Consider the following 23,812-nt stretch of genomic DNA (forward strand, 5'->3'; position numbering starts at 1 on the left):
CCATCCCTTGGATTCTTTTCATTGCCGGGCACAAGTGCTCATTTATATAGATTGGAGCGTCGTTCTGCAATCCGATGGTAGCGTTCGTTATCTTCTTTTTTCGAGCGACGTTGAGAACCTTAGGAATCCTAGCGTGCGTTAGAGTTGAACGCTATATTCCGGAAATAGCGTACCTACGTAAGAGTTCGGGCTCCGTTTACGTTCTGCGCATGCACAGTTTGCAGCACGCAACACTAACGCTAACGCTAAATACTTGCGTTTGCTGTTTTCCGCTATACTAAAATTCCCTAAGGTTCGAGGAAATTCCGATACACGAAGACGCGTCCTGCGCCGAGCGTATAACGTTTAACATTCGTTAGCCGGCGAAAAAGCGGCTACCGGTGAAAGATAAACAAGTACACGTGTCAATATTTCGGCTGTCGTTTATACGGAAATGACCGCTCTTTATTTACTGAACAGTGTTCGGTCACAAATTACCACCAACACACTTTGCCTTAAAACCGGGGCAACTTTTTCGCAACGTAGTCGTGTCAGAAAACCAGAAAAACTGGATGCAATGTTATCGAGTGCTTCAGTCGCGCTAGCCCCTTCACAGTAAAACTAAAAAAAAAAAAAAAACAGCAGAAGTACAAGTACTACACCTTCGTACCTAGCTCTCGCTTTCTTCCTGTCTCACTTTTTAATCGTACTGCCCTCTTGCAACCTCTAGGAATATCTGCTTCATCGCGGTGCACTCTTTTGTCCTCTTGCAGTAGTGATCCGTCTCCGTTGCTTTCATCTTCTTTAGCGCCGTTGTATTTTCGCCGTCACTGGTGCCGTCGCAGTGCACGTTGTCGTGCGGGGCGAGCCAGGACACGAGGGGCCTCTTGGTGAATATTCCACTGGCCGTGGCCTGCAATCCGAAAGGGGCCAGTTCATGAAATGCTGCGGAAAAGCTGTACTGAAAAGATTTATTCATATATTTATATATTTTATTCATTGAATTTAACAACTCAGCTGTATAATGTCTGTCCAGTGCTAATAATGTGTATGTAGCGATAAGTGGCATTGTTGTCTGTGTTTTGTAATGTATGCATGAACGCACTTCTCGTCTTGCATTGCACCTCGTAAGAGTTCCCGGGCGCTCTAATGGTGTCCATTAATTTTTTTCTATTTATTCTTAGTCCTGAGCATGATGGTAGAAGCGTAAGTTACCAATGCAACTCAAGTTAATGTTCTTTATTGTTACCTGAAACTCACCTCGTCACCACAATATTATAGACACTGTATATAGCACACAGCAGCATAGCCTTCGACACGTAACGGCACGTCGTCCTAACACCGCGGACCTGATGGCTGCTACAGTGTTGGGGCACGCTTCTTTGGCTGAGCGTATAGCGTCTCGTCATTAGACGCGACAGTGCACTGTCAAAAGTAATCGCTGACAATGAGGCCATCAACGTCTCTGAAGGCAACAACTTAACGTGGCATATTTGTCAGCATTGTGCGTGCACTGCCATAAAATGCATATTCTTTTCTTAGCCGATTGCTTGTTTAGGGTTTTAGGTACCCCTTCCTGCGGTGTCCGTCAGCATCTCTCGTAAGCTAGCAAACAAACACAGCGAAGGATGTGCAAAGACGGCGATAGCGAATAAAGTGGAAGGGGAAAGGGGAGGAGGAGGGTATAGCGAAAGCGTGCGAACAGAGCCTTATTGCCGACAAGACTGTCTCTGCGGCGACGGTGGTTACGAGATGGCACCAGAGTAACGGGCGCCGTCTGTTCACGGATGAGGCAACCGATACCATGTATGGAAACATAGCACTAGGGTGCTATGCAGGATGTGCCGAGTTTCTCGTTCGCACGAGTTTTACCCGAGTTTGCTGGAAAGCAGTCAGTGAACGGAAATAGCAAGGAAGGTGCAATAGCAGCAGGCAAAAAGAAATGTCGAGATAAAGTCGCGTATGACAACATGAGCGCACCCTGCGCAGCACAGTTCTTCCACGCTTCAAGCACAGAAGACTGCGCAACAAAACGCGCCAGCGCCACGTATTGTTATCAACGTATTATCGGAATTTAGCAATACCGTCACTGTCCCGCTGTCTACCTGCACACTTGCCGTGAGCCACTTGCCACGCCTTTCTCAGGCGCGTGAAGGGCGTGCCTCCTCTTTCGGGCATTATCTTTCTATCCTCCGTCGAATGCGAACAGGGCACATGCGGCGCACTCTTGCACCTACACTTTCCCTCATTCGAATACATTGGAATAGAACAAATAGAATAACAAACATTTTATTATTGCGATAGCAATTATATGGACACTCCAAAGCAGATTTCTGCCGTCGGCGTCGCCGTCACCGTCGCCGTGAGGTTCCGTATGACGTCAATGGAGATGAAATCGTCGATGATAAGTGGTTCTTGAGGGAAAGGGAAAGGTTGGCGCTATCTTCTGCAGCCCTTGAGGGAGCACGGCTCAGCGCCGCGCGCCGCCGAACGCTGTATGTGCGAGTGAAAGGGCGCGAGGGACACGCGCTTTGACGGGGAGTGAACGCACGGCGGAGAACAAACGCGCGTTCTGTGCCGTGCTCCCTTAAGGGCTGCAGAAGTTGGCGTCTCTTTCCTCCTTTACAATCACCATATATGTAGAGAAAACGCGCCTTCTTCTGACGCACGAAAGGCCGCGGGGGGGGGGGGGAGGGGGGGAAGGGAGCGGACGTTTAGCTGCTGCACCAAGTGCCTATTTATATCAGAGGCTCCGGCAACAGTCACCAACGCCGCACGCATTTTGTGCGAACGCGGGCAAAACGCCGACGGCGTCGACAACAGTTCTGCGTGTTGCCGGTGCTGCTGCATGTCCAAGTTTATAAATCTGATAGAGCTACTATCATTACTCTGTATAGCTCTCTACAAATTTGCTATCGCAATTGATGCTTCGCCTTTCAGGTGAAACTGCGACAACTTTTTTCTTAAAGTATCGGTTTTTCGCTTTAAATGCTACTAATTTGTGATGATAAACGGACATCGAGTGAATTATTCAATTTTGCACTTTTTTGCCGCGAGTGGCGACAGTGAGGGGAAAACTTACAAGCGGATACATTCTAGAGGGTCGCACGCACGAGAGAGTTCATGCGGTGAGCAGTCGCCAGGGGCGCTGCAGTGCTATTCTCGATAAAATCGGTGCGACAATGACGCATAAAGTCAGTCATGACAATGATCTGTCAATTCCCTGTCTATTAGGTGAATTAAAGTCCCTATATAGGGAATGGACACGCAGCGCTGCAGCATGGCTGTTCGCCGCAGGTGCTTTCACTAAGGCGGCTACTAAGGCCGCCGCTTTACCAACTGCAACGACACTAGCCATAGAGACGGGGGCAACGGCTGTCGCTCCAAAATTGCTGTGCGGTGTTGTAGCTTCCGTAGTGACACGCATCACAGTGAAAATGCACAAGTTTATCTGCGTGCGCGAAGTCTCTGCGATGCATTGCGAAGAGCGTGCTGCCCAGGGGACACAATTCATCCCTCGTCACCGCTAGCCCAGTGAAAGTGCCTCCGTGCGCATATACGCAGAATTTGAGTGTGTTGTTCACTCCAATGTGCTTGCTGACTGCCCCTGCTGCTGAGCTAACAGCGATCGCAGATGAATATAGTAACTACAGCGCAGCAATCACATTTTGGCGGGTGAGGGCTCTTGTGTGCTGTTAGGAAATTAGACTTTGAACGCAGGAAGGTGTTGCAGTTGTTTAATATGCCGTGCTTCTGATGAAGAAAGGCCATCGCAGTGGGTGTGTTTGCGCTGACCGCTGACCGTGTTTGCGACACTACGGCTCAGATACATCATTGATGACAGAGCAGCCATCTCAAATGACAGCTGCGATACGTTGTCGTGGGAAAACACTACGCACTGCTCAGCATCGTCGTCCACCGCGGCGCATCGACGCCTCGCAAGCAGCTACAGTGACGTGCCGATAATTATTTGCTGTGCGCTATGTCGCCACAATGCAGGCAATGAACCGTGTTGTGGGGCCATCACAGCCCAAGAAGATATATGCATAAGCCAGCGAAAGTCGACGCTTTTTTTTTATAGTGGTGCTCAGTACATCACCGATGACAGTGCGTGTTTTATTTCGCCGGTCAAGATTGTTAATACCTCTCATTTCCGCACCACGTCGCTGTTGCCGAAAAATAAGTTGGGCGTGGCGCAACCGTAGTCGGGGCGCACAAGAGTTAGATGCCTCTCGCCGGACGTGCCTATGGTTTTGATTGACAGGCGAACTCGTGCCAAACTTGAACATCACGAAACCCCCCTCGAGTTGAACTCGTGAACATGGCGGCTGCAGCAGCCTGTGTCATCGCGTCTGGCGGCAATAACCGTCAATATGACCGTCTGGACGCGTTCACCTACATGACCGATTTAGAGTTTCGCGTCATTTTTGTGTTTCCAAAATGTCAGTGCGCTGGCTGTGTGACGAGTTTGGCGAAGGCCGTCGTCTGCGGAGAAAGCGTGGCGGGCAAATTATGCTTTCCGAGCACAGAGTGGTGTGACTAGGCTGCGGAGAAAAAGTTCGTGCGATCGCTTCGGCTCTCTCTTGTTCGAAGCGCTGCTCGTCCACCGCGCCCCATCCCCAGGCCAGGTCCGGCACCGTCATCGGAGTACTGGGGCACCTGCGAGCACCTGGGGTTCAACCCGGGCCAACCAACCTGCGCAGGCGAAGTGGTCACATTATATTGGAAGGTTCAGAATGGACGCCGGGATGCCTTCCGGTGCAGCAGCTGCCGAAATCGGTTTTCGCAGTTACACGGTACCGCTGCACTGCACGGGCAGAGAGGCAAAGGAAGTTACTTCGCCAAAACGGACCACCTCAGCCGGCCAATGATTTGGCTCACGTACTGCGTGAGCCAAAGCGTAGACATATGGTTGTTGAAGGATATGACCGGCGACTTGCTTGCTCTATCGGAGCACGCCATCGCCCACTGGAGGAACTACCCCCGTAAGTTCGCGAGACGAGCCGCTGGCGCGACCTCCACTCGGTGGACCCGGGAAGATAGCGCAAATTGACGAGTTCCTTCTTCGCGGCGAGCAAAAGTACAGTCGAGGCCGCCTAATGACGGGCGACAACGTTTCACCGAGCCACCAAAATTACGGCGGTGTTAAAGATGGTGGCCCATGGATCTTCGGCATGGTCGGCGCGACCAGAGGGGTGCTGAGACTTTTCAAGGTCGACTGACGAAAGGCGGCTACGCTAGGCACCATTATTGCAGCCAATGTTCAACCGGTACCATTATTCATAGTACCGAATTGTCCGCATACAATTGTATCCCAAATTTAGTAGATGATAACGGGGCTGTGCCTCAGTGTGCATTGGGAGACAGTAAACCACAGCGTGAACTTTGTGTACCCCATCACGGGCGTTCACACGCAAAAAATAAAAATAGAATGTTATTGTCAAAAAGTGAAGCGCGACCTCGTCAGCGGTGGGTACAGGGTAACTGCACCGATGCTGCAGTCCCACCTGGGATGAATGTGATGGCAGTCAACGGCCACGTACGCTGCAAAGACACTTTCTTGCGTTTGTTAGAAGCCACGGACCGCTCGGGCTACCCACCATGAAGACTCTTTCTTGCGGTTGTTATAAGCCATCGCACGGCGCTAGCCACTATGAAGGTGCATCACAAAAAAAGTTGTCGCAGTTTCACCTTAAAGGCGAAGCATCAATTGCGATAGCAAAATTGTAGAGAGCTATACGGATTAATGAAAGTAGTTTAATCAGCTGTATAAACTTGGACATGCAGCAGCACCGGCAAAACGCAGAACTGTTGTCGACGCCGTCGGCGTTTTGCCCGCGTTCGCACAAAATGCGTGCGGCGTTGGTGACTGTTGCCGGAGCCTCTGATATAAATAAATAGGCACTTGGTGCCGCAGCTAAACGTCGCCCCCCCTATCCCCCCCCCGGCCTTTCGCGGGTCGGAAGAGGGCGTGTTTGCTCTACATATATGGTGATTTTAAAGGAGGAAAGAGACAGAGAGGCCTACTTCTGCAGCCCTTAAGGGAGCACGGCGCAGAACGCGTGTTTGTTCTCCGCCGTGCGTTCACTCCCCGTGAAAGCGCGCGTCCCTCGCGCCCTTTCAATCGCACATACAGTGTTCGGCCGCGCGGGGCGACGATTTCATCTCCATTGACGTCATACGGAACCTCACAGCGACGGCGAAGGCGACGGCGACGCCGACGGCAGAAATCTGCTTTTGAGTGTCCATATAATTGCTATCGCAATAATAAAAGAAAATAAAGCCTAGTTTTCGGACCTATTGATTTCCGTCATTACTGCGTGCTTACACGCTAAGCCTGCGGCAAACCACTTCTGTGCTAGCCGACGCTCACTTCGTCTCACAGCCTTACTTTAGCGCGAGCAACGAGAGATCTGTTGAAAGACCAGTGCGAAAACCAGCCGCACACCAATCTGTGTACGGAAATGGGAGCGCAAGCGCGCAGCTAGCCGCACCAATTCAATCCAGAGGAAATAGGGGCTCTATTCTGGACACGCATGGCGGCTGCACGGCCGCCATTATCCGCCATCTTGGCTGTCTCATTGGCTGCCCAGAGGACCCGTGTTTTGAAATTTGTGCCGGGAAACGGAAGTTTTGCAAAATGCAATTTTGCCTTTTCGTCAGAATGACAAAACGTGACGTGAAGCTGCAAGTTTTATCGACTAATACTTTTTTGTGGTCCTTGGCACCTATATTGCGACTTCAGCGCTTTAAAAAGAACGTTGATGGTAGCGTGCAGAAGCCCGTGCAATGCATCTGCAATTTCGCGAATATGTGGTGGCGTTCCAAGATAGCCGGCATGTCAGCTTGTTGATTGGCTGAAGGAATATGCCGTGAAGAGCGTCACGGGAAGGGCCGTTTCGTAAACGTCAATTTGACGTTGCATGACGTTGCGCTGGACCGCCATTGCAGAGATTTTCCGCCATAATTTGTGGTGCGACGAGCCGCGCGAATTATGGTAATGAGCGGCCATATGCAATGACAGTCGAGAGGCACGCGTATCGCCGCATTTTCCCCGTCATTTCGGGCCATAAAAACCTTTTGTTCACAACGCGTGCTCATAGCATTTGCATCGCTCTCGGGTGGTGTTGGCATTTGTGTTTTGCACCATCATTTTTATTAAAAACCCGTTTATTGAACTAATATTGGTTGAAATTAGCAAACTTTCTGCGACATTTGCACTTTTAAACTATTGCGTTTGTATTGTAATCAATATTAATCACTTTTCGCGTCATCAAAGGCTATGACAACGGTGACTTTTTAATTTATAAAAAGAAATGTACGCAAGACGGCGCCTTGAAGTTTCCTCTCGCGGTGCGAGTAAGCAGCGAAATGCACAAGAGATGGCAGTGCCGGCCTTTGCGTCGCTCAAGCGGATACCTGTGGCGCGCGCAACGCTATCGATGATATTCGGCCGCTTCTCAGCCAGCCGATTCGGGCTGAGTCACTTGTGGTTCACGAGATAGCGATAACGCGGCCTAGAGCGTGCGCCGATCATCACTGGCAGGTCGCGTATGTTGTCTAAAGGTAGAAAGCAAGCGCGTGGGCGCCAATATACGATGATTCATTCAGTTTCCCGAGGACACGAATCCTAGCTAATGAAGCAGACGACAGCCTGCGCGCATGCAGACGACGGAAGCGAGAAACGATTTTGATGGAATAATCGTACGCTTTGAGCTAGCTGCTTTATTTTTACTGGGGAGGAAAAGTGCTTTGATTGATCAACCACGCTAGGTTCAATGCCTACATTACAGTTTCTTAGGCGAAACGTCAAATTTGTGTCATGTTACGAAAGCAAAACGGGGCCATCAGCGCCATTTTGTAAGCGTCGCGTCTACGTCAGGCCTTGAAGAAAATGGCGGAGTGTCCAGAATAGCGGCTGAGAAGGAGCAGCGAGCGATCTATTGAAAACTTAGTGCGGAAACCAAGCGCACACGAATCTGTGCTCGGGAATGCGAGCGCAAGCACGTATTGAGCCGCGCCAATCCAATCATGAGGGAAAAAAGGAGGGTGAGCGGCCCCTCGGGGTATAACGCGAAACATGTTAATATACAAATTAGCCTAATATACATTCAGTGTACATCTTGTAAAATTTAAAATGCTTATAAGCCAGGTTAAACTGACTAATAATATTGTACTAAATGCATTTATTTTATAACTTGATTGTACCTGTAATGCACTCGGCGGAACGACAAACAAGTGAAAGAAGACACGACCATGCACCGACCGTATTATCACGTGAGCCCCAGTTTGTCGACCGCCCATATGGCAACGACAAAGAGATGATAGCCACCCAGAGTGAACCTAGATAAACCAATGAAACGGGAGGCGTGCCAACGGACAAACTTTGTCTTGTTACCATTAGTTCTTTCATCTTTCGGCGTCGCCAGAGCTCGGGAAGATCCCGAGTTTCGCCATACTCGGCGCATCCTGCATAGCACCCCAGGGGTGCTATGCAGGATGCGCCGAGTTTCTCGTTCACCCGAGTTTTACCCGAGTTTGCTCGATGGCAGTCAGTGAACGAAGATAGCAAGGAACGTGCAATAACAGCAGGCAAAAAGAAATGTCGAGATAAAGCCGCGTATGACAACATGAGCGCACCCTGCGCGGCACAGTGCTGGCGGGCTTCAAGCACAGAGGACTGCGCAACACAACGCGCCAGCGCCGCGTATTGTTATCAACGTATTATCGCAATTTAGCAATACCGTCACTGTCCCGCTGTCTATCTGCACACTTGCCGTGAGCCGCTTGCCACGCCTTTCTCGGGCGCGTCAAGGGCGTGCCTTCTTTTTCGGGCATTATCTTTCTATCCTCCGTCGAATGCGAACAGGGCACATGCGGTGCATTCTTGCACCTATACTTTCCCTCAATCGAATACTTTGAAATACAACAAATAAAATAACCAACATTTTACTTCTTAAAGTATCGGTTTTTTTTTTTGAATGCTGTAAATTTGTGATGACAAACGGACATATAATGAATTATTAAATTTTGTACTTTTTTGCCGCGAGTGGCGACAGTGAGGCGAAAGCTTACAAGCGGATACATCCTAGAGGGTCACACGCACGAGGGAGTTCATGCGGTGAGCAGTCGCCAGGGGCGCTGCAGTGCTATGTTCGATAAAGTCAGTCATGACAACGATCTGCCCATTCCCTGTCTAATAGGGGAATGGCAACGCAGCGCTGCGGTATGGCTGTTCACCGCAGGTGCTTCACTGCGGCGGCTATTAAGGCCGCCGCTTTACCAACTGAAACGACACTTTAGCCATAGAGACGGGAGCAACGGCTGTCGCTGCAAAATGGCTGTGCGGTATTCTGGGTCCGTAGTGACGCAGCAGAATGAAAATGCACCAGTTTATCTGCGTGCGCGAAGTCTCCGCGATGCATTGCGAACACGAGCGTGCTGCCCAGCGACACAGTTCGTCGCTTGTCACCGCTTGCCCATTGAAGGTGCCTCCGTGCGCATGTGCGCAGAATTTGAGTGTGTTGTTCACTCCAATGTGCTTGCCGATTGCCTCTGCTGCTGAGCTAACAGCGATCGCAGATGGATATCGTAACGACAGCGCAGCAATCGCATTTTGGTGGGTGAGGGCTCTTGTGTGCAGTTAGGAAATTAGACTTCGAACGCAGGAAGGTGTTGCAATTGTTTAGTGTGCCGTGCTTGTGATGCCAAAATGCCATTGCACTGGGTGTGTTTGCGCTGACCGCTGACCGTGTTTGCTGCACTATATCATTGACAGAGCAGCCATCTCAAATGACAGCTGCGATACGTTGTCGTTGGAAAACACTACGCACTGCTCAACATCATCGTCCACCACGGCGCATCGACGCCTTGCAAGCAGCTACAGTGACTGTGCGGATAATTATTTGCTGTGCGCTACGTAGCCACAACGCAGGCAATGAACCGTGTTGTGGGGTCATCACAGCCCAAGAAGACATATGCATAAGGCAGCGAAAGCCGACGCTTTTTTTTTTTATAGTGGTGCTGAGTACATCACCGATGACAGTGCGTTGTGCGTGTTTTATTTCGCCGGTCAAGATTGTTAATGCCTCTCAGTTCCGCACCCCATCGCTGTTGTAGAAAAATAAGTTGGGCGTGGCCCAACCGTGGTGGGCGCGCACAAGAGTTACATGCCTCACTCGGGGCGTGATGTATGGTTTTGATTGACACGCGAACTCGGGCCAAACTCGTACATCGCGAAACCCCCCTCGAGTTAAACTCGGGAGCATGGCGGCGGCAGCAGCAGCCTGTGTCATCGCATCCAGCGGCGGCAAGCGTCAATATTACCATCTGGACCCGTTCAGCTACATGACCGACGTAGAGTTTCAGCGTCGTTTTTGCCTTTCCAAAACGTCAGTGCGCTGGCTGTGTGACGAGTTAGGCGAACGCCCTTGTCTGCGGAGACTGCGTGGCGGGCATATTATGCTTTCCGAGCACAGACTGATGTGACTAGGCTGCGGAGGATAAGTTCGTGCGATCGCTTCGGCTCTCTCCGGTTTCAAGCGCTGCTCGTCCACCGCGCCCTAGCCCCAGGCCAGGTCCGGCGTCGTCATCGGAGTACTGGGGCACCTGCGAGCACCTGGGGTTCAACCCGGGCCAACCAACCTGCGTAGGCGAAGTGGTCACATTATATTGGAAGACTCAGAATGGAAGCCGGGCTGCCTTCCGATGCAACAGGTGCCGAAATCAGTTTTCGCAGTTACACGGTAAAGCTGCACTGCACGGTCAGAGAGGCGAAGGACGTTACTTCGCCAACACGGACCGCCTCGGCCGTCCGAACGACCACCTCTCCAGGCGGCAAATGATTTGGCTCACGTACTGCGTGAGCAAAAGCGTAGACATATGGCTGTTGAAGGAGATGACCGGCGACTTGTTTCCTCTATAGGAGCACACCATCGCCGACAGGACGAACTACCCCCGTAAGGTCGCGAGGGACGAGTTGCTGGCGCGACATCCACTTGGTACCCCGGGTAGATAGCGCAAATTGATGAGTGCCTTCTTCGCGGCGAGCAAAAGTATACAATCGAGGCCGCCTAATGACGGGCGACAACTTTCCGCAAGCCGCCAAAATTACGGCGGTGTTAAAGTTGGGGGGCCCATGGATCTTCGGCATGTTCTGCGCGACCAGAGGGGTGCTGCGACTTTCAAAGTCGACCGACGAAAGGCGGCGACGCTAGGCGCCATTATTGCAGCCAATGTTCAACCGGGGACCATTATTCATAGTGACGAATTGGCCGCATACAAATGTATCCCAAATTTAGTGGATGCTAACGGGGCTATGTCTCAATCCGCATTGGTAGACAGTCAACCAAAGCGTGAACTTTGTGGACCCCATCACGGGCGTTCACACGCAAAAAAAAAAAAGAAAGTTATTATCAAAAAGTGAAGCGCTCCCTCGTCAGCGATGGGTACAGGGTAACTGCACCGATGCTGGAGTCCCACCTGGGATGCATGTGGTGGCAGTCAACATCCACGTGCGCTGCAAAGGCCCTTTCGTGCGTTTGTTAGAAGCCACGGATCGCTCGGGCTAGCCACTACAAAGACTCTTTCCTGCGGTTGTTAGAAGCCATCGCTCGACGCTTGTCAGTATGGAGGTGTATCGCAAAATAAAAGAAAATAAAGCGTAGTTTTCTGACCCTTGTATGTGTGCTTTCCGGCATTCCTGTGTGCTTACACGGTAAGCGCGCGGCAAACCCCTTATGCGCTATAGCCGACGCTCACTTCGTCTTGTAGCTGGATGCGCGCGCTACTCGCAGCTTTTCTATAGCGCGAGCAACGAGCGATCTGTTAAAAGCCCAGTGTGAAAACCAGGCGCACACCAATCTCTGCTCGGAAATGGGAGCGCAAGCACGTAGCGAGCCGCACCAATCCAATCTAGAGCAAAGGAGCAACGAGCGATCTGTTGGAAACCCAGTGAGAAAAGCAAGCGCACACCAATCGGTGCTCAGAAATGCTAGAGCAAGCACGTATCGAGCCGTGCCAATCGAATCAAGAAAAAAAAGAGGGGGGCGAGCGTCCCCTCGTGGCATAACGCGAAACGTATTTAAATACAAATTAGTCTAATACACATTCCGTGTACATCGTGGAAACATTAAAATGCTTAGAACCCACGTTAATGTGACTAATATTATTGTACTAAATGAATTTATTTTATAACTTGCTTGTGCCTGTATTGCACTCGGTGGAACGACAAACAAGTGAAAGAAGGCACGACCATGCACCGACCGTATGATCACGTGAGCCCCAGTTTATCGACCGCCCATATGGCAACGCCCAAGGGATAATAGCCACCCAGAGTGAATCTAGATTAACCAATGAAACTGGAGGCGTGCCGATGGACAAACTTCGTCTTGTTATCATTTGTTCTTTGATCTTGGGGCGTCGCCAGAGCTCGTGAAGATCCCGAGTTTCGCCAAACTCGGGGCATCCTGCATAGCACCCCTGGGCCGGTATTTTGTAGCAATGCCTTTAATGTCATAATGCCTTTTCGCGCTTATCGCGCTTTGTCAGTGGTCGGAGCGACGGTCCGCTCGCGTTATCAACGGGATTACCTTGAGCGGTGGATGACAAGACTAGTATAGAATAAGTCAGAAGGCATTGCTACAAAATCGCGGCCCTGCGTGATCGGAGGTCTGTCTGCGGCGCCTGCTGCGCGTTGCGCCCAGGCGTCATCCACGCGCTGTCTCTCGCGATCTCCCGACCAGCGAGACAGCCACGCCCCACATCGCTCCGTTTGCAGCGTGCCCCACGAGACAAATTGACCGCGCCAGCCAATATATCGCGAAATGAAAACAAGTATAGAGCTGCACTCGAATTTCCCATTAGGGAGTATCATATTCGTCGGTTAATTTTTAGATGCAGAGCATCATATAGCGGCGGCCTGTCCCGCGGCGTCGTTGGCGTCGGCGTCGGCGTCCGTCCGCACCTCCTACTCATTCTCTCCACGCCAGCTGTGCGATAACGCCTCTCTCCTCCTCTCCCCCTCTCCACGCCATCTGTTCGATAACGCGCTTCTCCGTCCGTGTCTTCATCCGCCACCTGTGCGATAGCAACTACCATTCACGGAACATGCATCGATCACGTCTTCAGCAATTTCAAGATACAACCACTGCTACGAGATCCACTCACAGTTCATTTCACCGACCACAAAGCCATCATACTCAAAGCAAGTGCACACCTCAAATAGACGCTGCTCAATAAAGACATTCGTTAACCGTTTCATCTTCGTCTACGCAATTTCATTACTCTTCTTCAAATAAAATTACACCATCTTCCCGAGGGGAACCATGGGCTGATGCGGAGCATCGCGGTCGTTATAACGGCGTTCACGCGATGTGATGGTGACCAACGCAAGGTAACACGTAATAAAAACGTAATAACACCAAGTTACCAACGTTATTACCACCGTAATTACAACGTAATTAACGCCGTTATAACGACCGTGATGCTCCGCATCAGCCCATGCTTGTAATTGCAAGCATGGGCTGGCCATGCAAGATGGTGTAATTTTATTTGTTCGGCTTACATTAACTGAGTTCCCTATTGCAAAAACCAGCGTCTTCCAGTGCCTTCGACTGTGAAACCAGCGCGTTTTTTTTTTTGCCACTGGGTAGCACTGTGGACGCTGACGCACGCGGGGGGTCAATGGGAGTCACTTGGACACTGGTGAGATCGCTGGATACGAGCTGGGTCACACTAGACGAGACGCTTATTTCACTGCTATGATGCTACGGCGCACTGGTGTGCGCTGTACACGCGCTAGTTGTCGCTGGAGTTGGGTGGCTCGTACTGGAAACTGCGCTGGTTTCGTTTATGCTGCACTACCGGAGTATAGGCGCTGTTGAATATTAAATGCATGATACAATTTTATGGGCAGGTCCTGTCCATAAAACAGACTCCTCTCCTAAATAGCGCTATAATTTGGTGTCACAAATGTCTGTTTCGTGTCGGCGGTGTTGCAACTTGAAATAAAGGTGCGGGAGCTGCCCATGCATATGCTACACTGAAGATCACTTTCGTTTTGTGCATTTACCTTCCGACTGTGCGAATAGCTGTATTTGTAACGAAATTACGCAAACGCAGATAACGCCTCGTATTCTAGTAGTTTGTACGCATCCGACCACTGTGAGTTGTCGCAGTGTTTTGCAGTCGACAAGTAACCCAGCAGCCGGTCTAACGCGTTCCAACGGACCTCAGGAAGCCTGCCGCGGAGAGATACTATCGCACCGACAACACAGCTGAGGCGATTCGTGCGCTCCTGTTTTCACTAGCTTACTAAAACTATTAGTTAAAAGGTTCTGAAGCTCAAATACGAACATTTTCGCATTCATAAGGTACCCGCGCCGAGATCGTTCGCTTTCAGCGAAGGTTAGGCCAACCGTACCCGCTGAGTCCGTCTACACTCTATCGGCACGCCATGGCTCAGGAATCAGCAAGTCTAACGAGGACAAAACACTCTGTAGTTCGAATTTTCCATCGGTGTTTTTAAACAGACCATTCTTTAGCATCTACAGTGTAAGCGCATCAAGCGATGAGCGCCGATATGACGCGTTATAAACATACGTATATGTGTTGTTACCGAAGGCTACCAGCCGCATTAACCGACTGCTTCTTTAACGGACTGCTTCTCTGACGGAGATATGTGACTACACATACGTGGCGATTGAAATGCATTGTCGAGCTAATGAAATGTTGCATTTTCCTTGCGCGAAGAAAAAGAAACGGCGGTAAGAATTGGCATTACGTGCCCGTACAGAGTCCCTTGTCAGCGGTTTATTTAAGCCTTGTTTCGAAGTTAATATTGTGATGGAAGCGAGATGGAGGTGAAAGATATATTTACAAAATATCTACAGAGGGGGCTAGGGCAAGAGATGTCTGATCCGGCCCAAGAGCTAGCGTCTTCATCGTCGTCTTTGTCGCGCTGCCAAGAATCGCGTTGATCCATGTATGGATTTCTCCGTAACATCACTCTCCGGCGGCTGAAGCGCCGTCCTGGCGCTTGCTATGAAGGCGAGGAGCTAGAAGAGCAGTATGGCTTCAACCGGAAAACATGAACAACTCCAGTTGGCAGCGATATAGTCGAAAAAGCAGGATCCAGGAGAACAATATCGTAATTTACGTCACCGAGTTGACGAAGAACCTTGTAGGGCCCGGTGTAACGCGAGAGGAGCTTCTATGATAGGCCAATGCGGCGGCATGGCGACCATAGGAGGACCAGAGAGCCAGGGGTGAAGTGCACGCTTCTTTGTCAGCTATCCTAACGGGACTTATGGGCTGCTTGCGAAGCAGAAAGTCGATCGTGGGCAAGTTGACGAGCTGCACGGGCTGCGACGTCAGTGGCGTATTCAGTAGGCGAGTGAGGAGCCGAAGGAAGGAGAGTCTCGAAGGGCAATGCAGGATGTCAGCCAAACAGCAGATAAAACGGTGAATATCCGGCGGTGTCATGCCGCGAGGAATTGTACGCAAAGGTAACAAAGGGTAACGTGCAGTCCCAGTCACTGTGATCTGGTGAAACATACATGGCCAGCATCTCGGTTGGGGTTCGGTTCAGGCGCTCGGTCAATTCATTCGTCTGCGGATGATAAGCGGTGGTGAGCTTATGTTCAGTGGAACAAGCACGAAGGATGTCATCTACCACTCTTGATAGGAAGTACCTCCCGCGATCGGTGAGGAGCTGCCGAGGGGCACCATGATGTAGAATTACGTCGTGTAGGAGAAAGTCAGCGACGTCTGTAGAACAGCTTGTCGGTAAAGCCCTGGTGATTGCGAAGCGCGTGGCGTAGTCTGTCGCGACCGCAGCCCATTTGTTTCCCGAGATGGACATAAAGGGCCTAGAAGGTCAAGGCCGACGCGGAAGAATGGCGCTAAGGGATATCAATAGGTTGTAGCAGGCCTGCAGGCAGCGCTGAAGGGCGCTTCCGGCGTTGGCAGCGCTCACAAGCAGCCACGTAGCGGAGCACAGAATGGTACATGCCAAGCCAGAAAAACCGGCGTCGGATGCGGGCGTAAGTACGTGAGACACCTAGGCGACCGGCAGTTGGTACGTCGTGAAGCTGGTGAAGCACACTGGAGCGAAGATGGCGAGGTAGGACAAGCAGAAACTCTGGGCCATCTGAGCTAAGATTACGACGATAGAGAACGTTGTTGTGTAGCTCAAACAGGCGAACAGAATGGTCTGGTGATGGAGAGGTAAGACTGTCGATGATGAGCCATAAGGACGCGTCTCGTAGCTGTTCGGTGGGGATATCATCCAAAGAAAGGATGGACAGTACACAGGCGTCGGAGTCAGGGTCATTGAGGACGGGAGGATCGACAGGGTGACGGGATAAGCAATCAGCGTCCTCGTGCAATCGTAGAGACTTGTAGTGCACAGCAAACGAGTATTCTTGAAGCCGTAATGCCCAGTGGCCGAGACGTCCAGACGGATCCTTCAGCGACGAAAGCCAGCATAGAGCATGATGGTCTGTAATTACAGAAAAAGTTCGGCCAAACAAGTAAGGTCTGAATTTGGTGACAACCTACACTAAAGCCAGTCACTCGCGTTTAGTGATGAAAAAGTTTCGTTCGGACGGGGACAGAAGGCGACTGGAGTAGGCGATGACACGTTCCATGCCGTGCTGTGTTTGGCCAAGGACAGCCCCAATTCCATGACCACTGGCATCAGTGCGAAGTTCCGTAGACGATGAGGGGTCGGAATGGGCCAGTATTGGTGGTGTAGTGAGTAGGCGGACGAGGGAAGTAAACGAAGCTGCTTGTTCAGGTTCCCACAGGAAAGGAACGTCTTTCTTCAAGAGTTCCGTAAGAGCGCGGGCGATGTCCGCGATGTTCCGGACAAAGTGACGAAAGTAGGAACATAATCCTACAAAACTGCGGACGTCTTTGGCTGAACGTGGCACGGGAAATTGTTGCACTGCTCGCACCTTGTCGGGGTCTGGTTAAACACCGGCAGCACTGACAAGGTGACCGAGCATAGTTATCTCGCGCCGCCCGTAACGGCACTTGGCGGAGTTCATCTGAAGGGTGGCTCTTCGGAAGACGGCAAGAACGGCCGATAAACGGGTGAGGTGGCCCTCAAACGTAGGCGAGTAGACAATCACATCGTCTAAATAGCATAGACAGATGGACCGCTTATATCCCAGCAGGTGAGAGTCCATCATACGTTCGAAAGTTTCTGGGGCATTACACAGTCCGAACGGCATGACCTTGAATTGGTATAGGCCATCGGGCGTAATAATGTAATAATAGCAGTTTTTTCGCGGTCCTTAGGGTCCACTGGCAATAGCCAGACCGAAGGTCGATGGAAGAAAAATATCGGGCTCCATGAAGGCAGTCGAGGGCGTCATCGATATGAGGCAAAGAGTAGACGTCCTTATGAGTGAATTTGTTCAAATTCCGATAATCAACGCAGAAACGGCCGCTACCGTCCTTTTTCACGAGAACGACAGGGGACGCCCACGGGCTACATGAAGGTTCTATGACGTCTTTTGTAATCTTGTTGTCGATCTCGTTCTGGATGACTTGACGTTCGTGATGCGATACATGATATGGATGTCGGCGTATAGGAGTGGCGTCACCAGTGTGGATTCGATGAGCCACGACAGATGTTTGGCCTAGAGGGCGGCCGTCAAAATCAAAGATGTCACGATAGGACGCCAGGACCCGGTGGAGATCTTGGGCTTGCGCCTGGGTCAGGTCGGGAGCAATCATCTTGTTAATGTCGTCGAGAGACGAAGGCGCGAAGTTAGCGGAGCAAGAAAGCGCCGAAAGATCGGCATCCAAATCGGCGATCTTGCAGGGGTCAAGCGCGGAAATGGTGGCCAGCGACATGCCTTGTGGGATAACCTGAGTCAACAGGCTGGCGTTGAGAAGCGGCACGACCACCGTATTGTCAGCAACGGAAACAATGGTGTGAGCCAGGGCGACAGCGCGGGCTAACAGGACGTCGATAATCGGAGACAAGACGTAGTCACCATCGGGAATGTCATGTGAAGACGTCAAAGTAACGTATGCAGCAGCTTGAGGCGGCAAACGAACGTGGTGGCGAGAGCATAAGCGTGGCGTTATGTCAGCTGGGCTGTCGGGAGGATGGGGCAGCTCAAGCTGGAGAGCACCGGTCGCACAATTAATGAGGGCAGAATGATTGGACAAAAAATCTACGCCGAGGATAAGGTCATGGGGGCACTTCTTGACGACGGCAAATTCGACAGAAGTGGGATGACCAGCAATGTAGACTCGGGCGGTGCACATCCCAAGAACGGCAGGAGTCCCTCCATCAGCGACGCGGAGGATGCGGGAGGCTGCAGGCGTGAGCACTTTATGAAGGCGTCAACGAAAATCTGCACTCATTACAGAGATGTGCGCTCCAGTATCGATGAGTGTAGAAATAGTTACGCCATCAACATCAACCTCTAACAAGCTTCGTCTTGTCGGCAGCGTGAAAAGAGGATTTGTGGTGGCACTTGTCAATGCAGCGTCACCTGCGGGCGTTGCATTGTTTAGTTTTCCAGATAGGCACGAGCAGGGTTGAAGGGGGCGACGGGCGGCGAGTCTGTGGTGAGCGAGACGACGGACGACGGCCTGGAGGCGAGCGCGACTGGTGACCACGCGGCGACGGGGAGCGCCTAATTATCCTGGGGGAAACATCGGCGTTGGGGAAACAGGACTGGGTTGAAGGCGGAAAGCGGGTGCTCTCCGGACGGCGGTACGGTGGACAGTGTTCGAGGCGCCGAGTACCAGCGGGTGGCGCAATAACGGGCGACGTGGCCGATACGGTGACAACTAAAACATATCGGCCGATCGTCAGGGGTTCGCCAGGCAGCAGGGTCGCGATATCAAGTAGCGTATCGCGGCTCTTGATAGTAAGAGGGCGGATGCCACGAAGTTTGTGTTGGGCTGGCAACGGTGCACACAGAGTGAATGCCCATGTTGGCGAGCTCCTGTCGGACAATGGCTTTAACGAATGGAGCCGTAATCGAGCTCAAGTCACCAGCGTGAACAGAATCAGGGGTCATGGCCTCAAGTTCGCGGCGTACAATAGGTGTCAGCTGATCTGGTGGAACTGACGGTTGTGCAACCGTGCCGTCTTCGCAAGAGGACGTCGCCGCCATGTTGGGAAGCCGGCCAAATGAATGGTCAATGCGCCGGCTTTTAGCCTGCTCGAACCACCGGCACTTCTTTATAATGGCATCGACTGTAGAACAATTTCTACACCTTAAAAAGGTTGAAGGCGTCGTCGGCGATCCCTTTCAAGGTATGACCAACCTTGTCGTCCTCCGGCATCTCGGAGTCGGCCTTTCGGCATAGCGCTAATACGTCTTCTATGTACGCGACGTAAGATTCAGTAGCCGTCTTAGCACGTGACGCGAGCGTCTTTGTCGCAGCGATCTTGCGGCCAATGGGCTTCCCAAACAATTCTCGGAGTTTTTCTTTGCAGGTGTCCCAGCTCCCAATCTCATCTTCGTGATTATCGAACCCTACCTTCGCAGTGCTTGTCAGGTAGAAGATTATATTTGCCACATCATGGTAGGGTACCATCGGTTGTTCTTACTCACGCATTCGTACTCCGCCAGCCAGTCTTCAACGTCCGCTTAACCGGAACCGGAGAACGTGCCAGCACCCCGGGGTTGCACAAGCACGACCGTTGAAGTGGCGGGCGCTTATGTAGACGCTGTGTCTTCCGCCATTGCAGACAGATGTCCGAAACGACGGCCGCGGCGAAGTTCCGTTGCGAGGCGAGACGTACCCCGCACCACCACCAAAGTGTGACGGAAGCGGGATGAAGGCGAAGGATATATTTACAAAATATATACAGAGAAGGCTAGGGCAAGATATGTCCCATCCGACCCAAGAGCTAGCGTCTTCATCGTCGTCTTTGTTGACGACGATGGATCGCTTTGGATAGATGGGGTCGATGGATCGCTCCGTAACAATATATACCAATCGCAAAAGCAAATCAGTGTTCCTGCACTTCCAGGCATACTATGCAATACGGACAACTTTTTCATTCTGATAGAGGCGTAAGTTTTAGTTGCAGGGCGATAGCGCGTCTACATTCTGTGTGCGAGACGTCTGTGCAAAACTTCAACGGTTTCTGCGTGTTGACATGACAAATTATGAATCGGTAATCGCAATCAGCGTGGCGAGGTGGTAAGATACTGGGATTGGGATCGGTAGGTCGCAGGATCGAGTCGTAGCGTTTTTCTTTATTGATTTTTATTTGCATGACAACACTCTGTTTCCTTTTTGTATTTGAATTATATATATATATATATATATATATATATATATATATATATATATATATATATATATATTGTGAGACAAGGTTTAGGCGGTAACTCTCTCTCTCCTTTATTCTCTAAAGCGAGAGCCCCACCACCAGGCCGAAAATGGTGATGATGAGTACGTACAGATGAGAATATGAAGCGTATGAATAATGGTCACACTAATTTCCCCGCGCGCGCAGGCGGCCAGCCAGGCCGCGACTTAGCTAGAAGGGAAACGCCGAACGAATCTTTGAGACGCGAAACGTGAACGATCTCCGAACCACGATAACGATGGTCCGAAGAAACCTCGATGGGAGTAACACGATAGTTCACTGGGGATGTTTGTTGATTAATAATGTAGGGGCCAAGGAATCGCGATTGAAACTTTTCACACAAGCCGGGTGTACGAATGGGCGTCCAAAGGAGCACTTCATCTCCAGGGCGAAAGGAGACGTCTCGACGAGAGATGTAACGTTGCTTGCGGTCTAGTTGACTGACTTCTGTGCTGAATCGAGCACGGTCACGACATTCTTTAAGTCGCGAGATGAACTGTTCGGGTATACTGGCCGAGGTGTTAGTTGGGGCAGTTAAGAAAGTGGCGTCGATGGTCAATGTCGGCGAACGGCCGTAAACGAGGTAGAAGGGAGAGTACCCTGTAGTGCGCTGGATAGCAGTGTTGTGAGCAAACGTCAAAAAAGGTAAAAGTTTGTCCCAGTTCTCGTGGCTTGGCCCGGTATACATTGATATCATATCTGTTAGCGTTCGATGAAATTGCCGTGTTAAGCCGTTTGTTTGAGGGTGGTATGAGGATGTCGTCTTATGAACTGTGCCACCAGCTCTGAGTACTTCTTCGATCATTGTTGACATAAAAGTCTTCCCGCGATCACTCAACAGTACATGACGTGCACCAGGACGCAGCGCAATGACATCCAAAAAGAAGTCGGCAACGTCCGAGGCCGAACTAGAGCGTAAAGGCGCCGTCTCTGCATACCGTGTAAGGTGGTCGACAGCTGTCACGATCCATCGATGACCTGCTGGCGTGATGGGCAGAGGTCCGACCAAGTCTATGCCAACAATGACAAAAGGTGTCTCGGCACATGGGATGGGCTGTAAAAGGCCAGCAGGAGGCGAAGTCGGTAGTTTCCGCCGTTGACACTGAACACAAGAGGGGACGTACTTGGCCACAAAGGTAGACATGCCTGACCAAAAGAAACGGCTCTTAACGCGTTGGTACGTTTTGTGGAAGCCCAAGTGGCCAGCAGATGGGTCGTCGTGAAAGGCTTCAAGGATTTGTGTGCGCAGCGAACGTGGAAGAACAGGTACCCAGCGGTGTCCATCATTGTTGTAAATGTAGCGGTGCAGCACATCGTTCTCGAGCTTAAATAGTCGCAGTTGTGGACGTAATCGGGCATTCGGTGCAGAAATAGTACCGCATAGCCGTTTGATGATGCTGCTGCAGTAGGGATCAGAACGTTAACAAGAGGCGAACTGAGTGCCGCGATTAGAAGATGGCGTGTCAGTAACAGCTAGAGGTAATAACGGAAGGGGAGACATAGTCTCATCAAGTGGCGCGGAATGGAGAGACGTGCTCGAAGATAACAGTGGCAGGGGGCAGCGAGAAAGAGCGTCGGCATCTTGATGTTTCTTTCAGGACTTGTACACAACCTCAAAATCGTACCCTTGTAATCGAACCAGCCAGCGACCAAGGCGTCCAGACAAAGTTTTCACTGACGACAACCAGCATGAGGCGCGATGGTAGGTTATGGCAGTGAAGTGGCGTCCATAAAGATATGGTCGAAAATTTTGTATGGCCCAAACTACTGCGAGGCATTCCTGTTCTGTGATCGAGTAGTTCTGTTCGGCAGCCGTTAATGTGCGACTGGCATAAGCAACAACTCGCTCTCGTGCAGTGGTATCACGCTGTAGAAGGACTTCCCCATCCCATGGCCACTAGCGTCGGTGTGCAAACAAGTTGGTGCGTTGCCATCGAAGTGACACAGGACGGGGTCGGATGTCAAGGCTTGCTTGAGGGCTTGGAAAGAACGGTCGCAGTCGTCTGTCCAAGTGAGAGCAGTGCCCGACGTCAGCAACTTGTGCAGCGGCGACCCCATGGCAGCAAAATGACTGATGAAGCGGCGGAAGTAAGAAGCCAGGCCCAAGAAACTTCTTAACTGTTTTTGATTTTCAGGGCGAGGGAAGTGAATCACGGCAGCAACCTTGTCAGGATCTGGTCGAACGCCATCTTTACTGATAAGGTGGCCCAACACTTTGATGTTCTTTCGGGCAAAATACCATTTCTTTGTGTTGAGTTGGAGTCCTGCGTTAGAAATGCATGCTAAGACGTCGTCCAAACGCTTAAGGTGTTGACGAAAAGTTGTAGAAAAAAAGAACGATGTCATCTAAATAACACACACAGGTCTTCCACTTAAGGCCGCGTAAAACGGCGTCAATCATACGTTCAAATGTTGCAGGAGCATTACATAAACCGAAGGGCATCACGTTGAACTCGTAAAGTCGATCTGGTGTCCCAAATTCTGTCTTGTCCTTGTCCGCATCGTGCATGGGTATTTGCCAGTACCCCGATCGAAGGTCTAGACTTGAGAAATATTCATCGCCCTGGAGGGAGTCAATGGCATCGTCAATTCTTGGCATTGGATATACGTCTTTGCGCGTGATCTTATTAAGTGCTCGATAGTCGACGCAAAATCGTACAGGGCCGTCTTTGTTGTGCACCAACACAACAGGAGACGGCCAAGAACTGGACGATGACCGAATGATGTCTTTTTTAAGCGTGTCATCAACGTTGTCTGCAATGATTTTTCGTTCTGCGGAAGACACGCGATACGGCCGACGGCGTACAATCGAGCTGCCTTCGGTTTCTATGCGATGCACAGCAACGGAAGTGCGCCTCAGATGCTTGGAGTGAACGTCAAATAAAGCGCTGTGTTTTTGCAGTAGAGTCATAAGGTCTTCTTTCTGCGCAGCATTCAGATCGGAATTTATCGCGGCCGTTAAAGCAGTGGTCGCAGCATGATCATCAGTTGTGGTAGACAAATGTGGTCATTCGGTGTGAAGTGGTACAAGCGAAAGAGGTTCGGTGTCAGTAAAGCAAGTCACAGCGGTGCCCTGGGTGAGCACAACTGGGTAAGAAGTAGGGTTACGAACAGCGATCAACGCTCTACCGTCCTGAAACCGCACCAGGCTAGGAGCACTGCTAAGTCCACCAGATATGTACCGACCGCTCGGTGCAAGGAACACATCACCCTTCACAATGGGGTCGCAAGTGAGTGTTAGAATACGCTCACTGCCGGGAGGAATGAGAGTCGGTACACGCGACGAAGCGTATGATGTGAGAATCGACAGCGGACGAAGATTCCATGTCCGTCATATGAATAGTTCGCCGACGGCAAGAAACAAAAGCCGACGCTGAGGACAGGAAGTCCCATCCCAAAATCATTGCGTAGGTATACACGAAGATAGCATGACAAACTGAATGTGGTGAAGGATACCATCAATGATAACACGTGCAG

General features: G+C 51.0%; 1 protein-coding gene across 1 annotated transcript in view; it reads right to left on the reverse strand.

The window, feature by feature from the left end:
- Window positions 1–617: 617 nt before the first annotated feature.
- The window catches only part of LOC125946830 (scoloptoxin SSD14-like), a 109,305-nt gene continuing 86,110 nt past the window's right edge, over window positions 618–23,812 (reverse strand). Inside the window, exon 9 of the mRNA XM_049670913.1 lies at window positions 618–892. Within this exon, the coding sequence (XP_049526870.1) occupies window positions 680–892 (213 nt within the window). The 3' untranslated portion in view covers window positions 618–679. The remainder of the gene's footprint in view (window positions 893–23,812) is intronic.

The sequence above is a fragment of the Dermacentor silvarum genome, chromosome 7, assembly GCF_013339745.2.
Source record: "Dermacentor silvarum isolate Dsil-2018 chromosome 7, BIME_Dsil_1.4, whole genome shotgun sequence".
NCBI lineage: Eukaryota > Metazoa > Arthropoda > Arachnida > Ixodida > Ixodidae > Dermacentor > Dermacentor silvarum.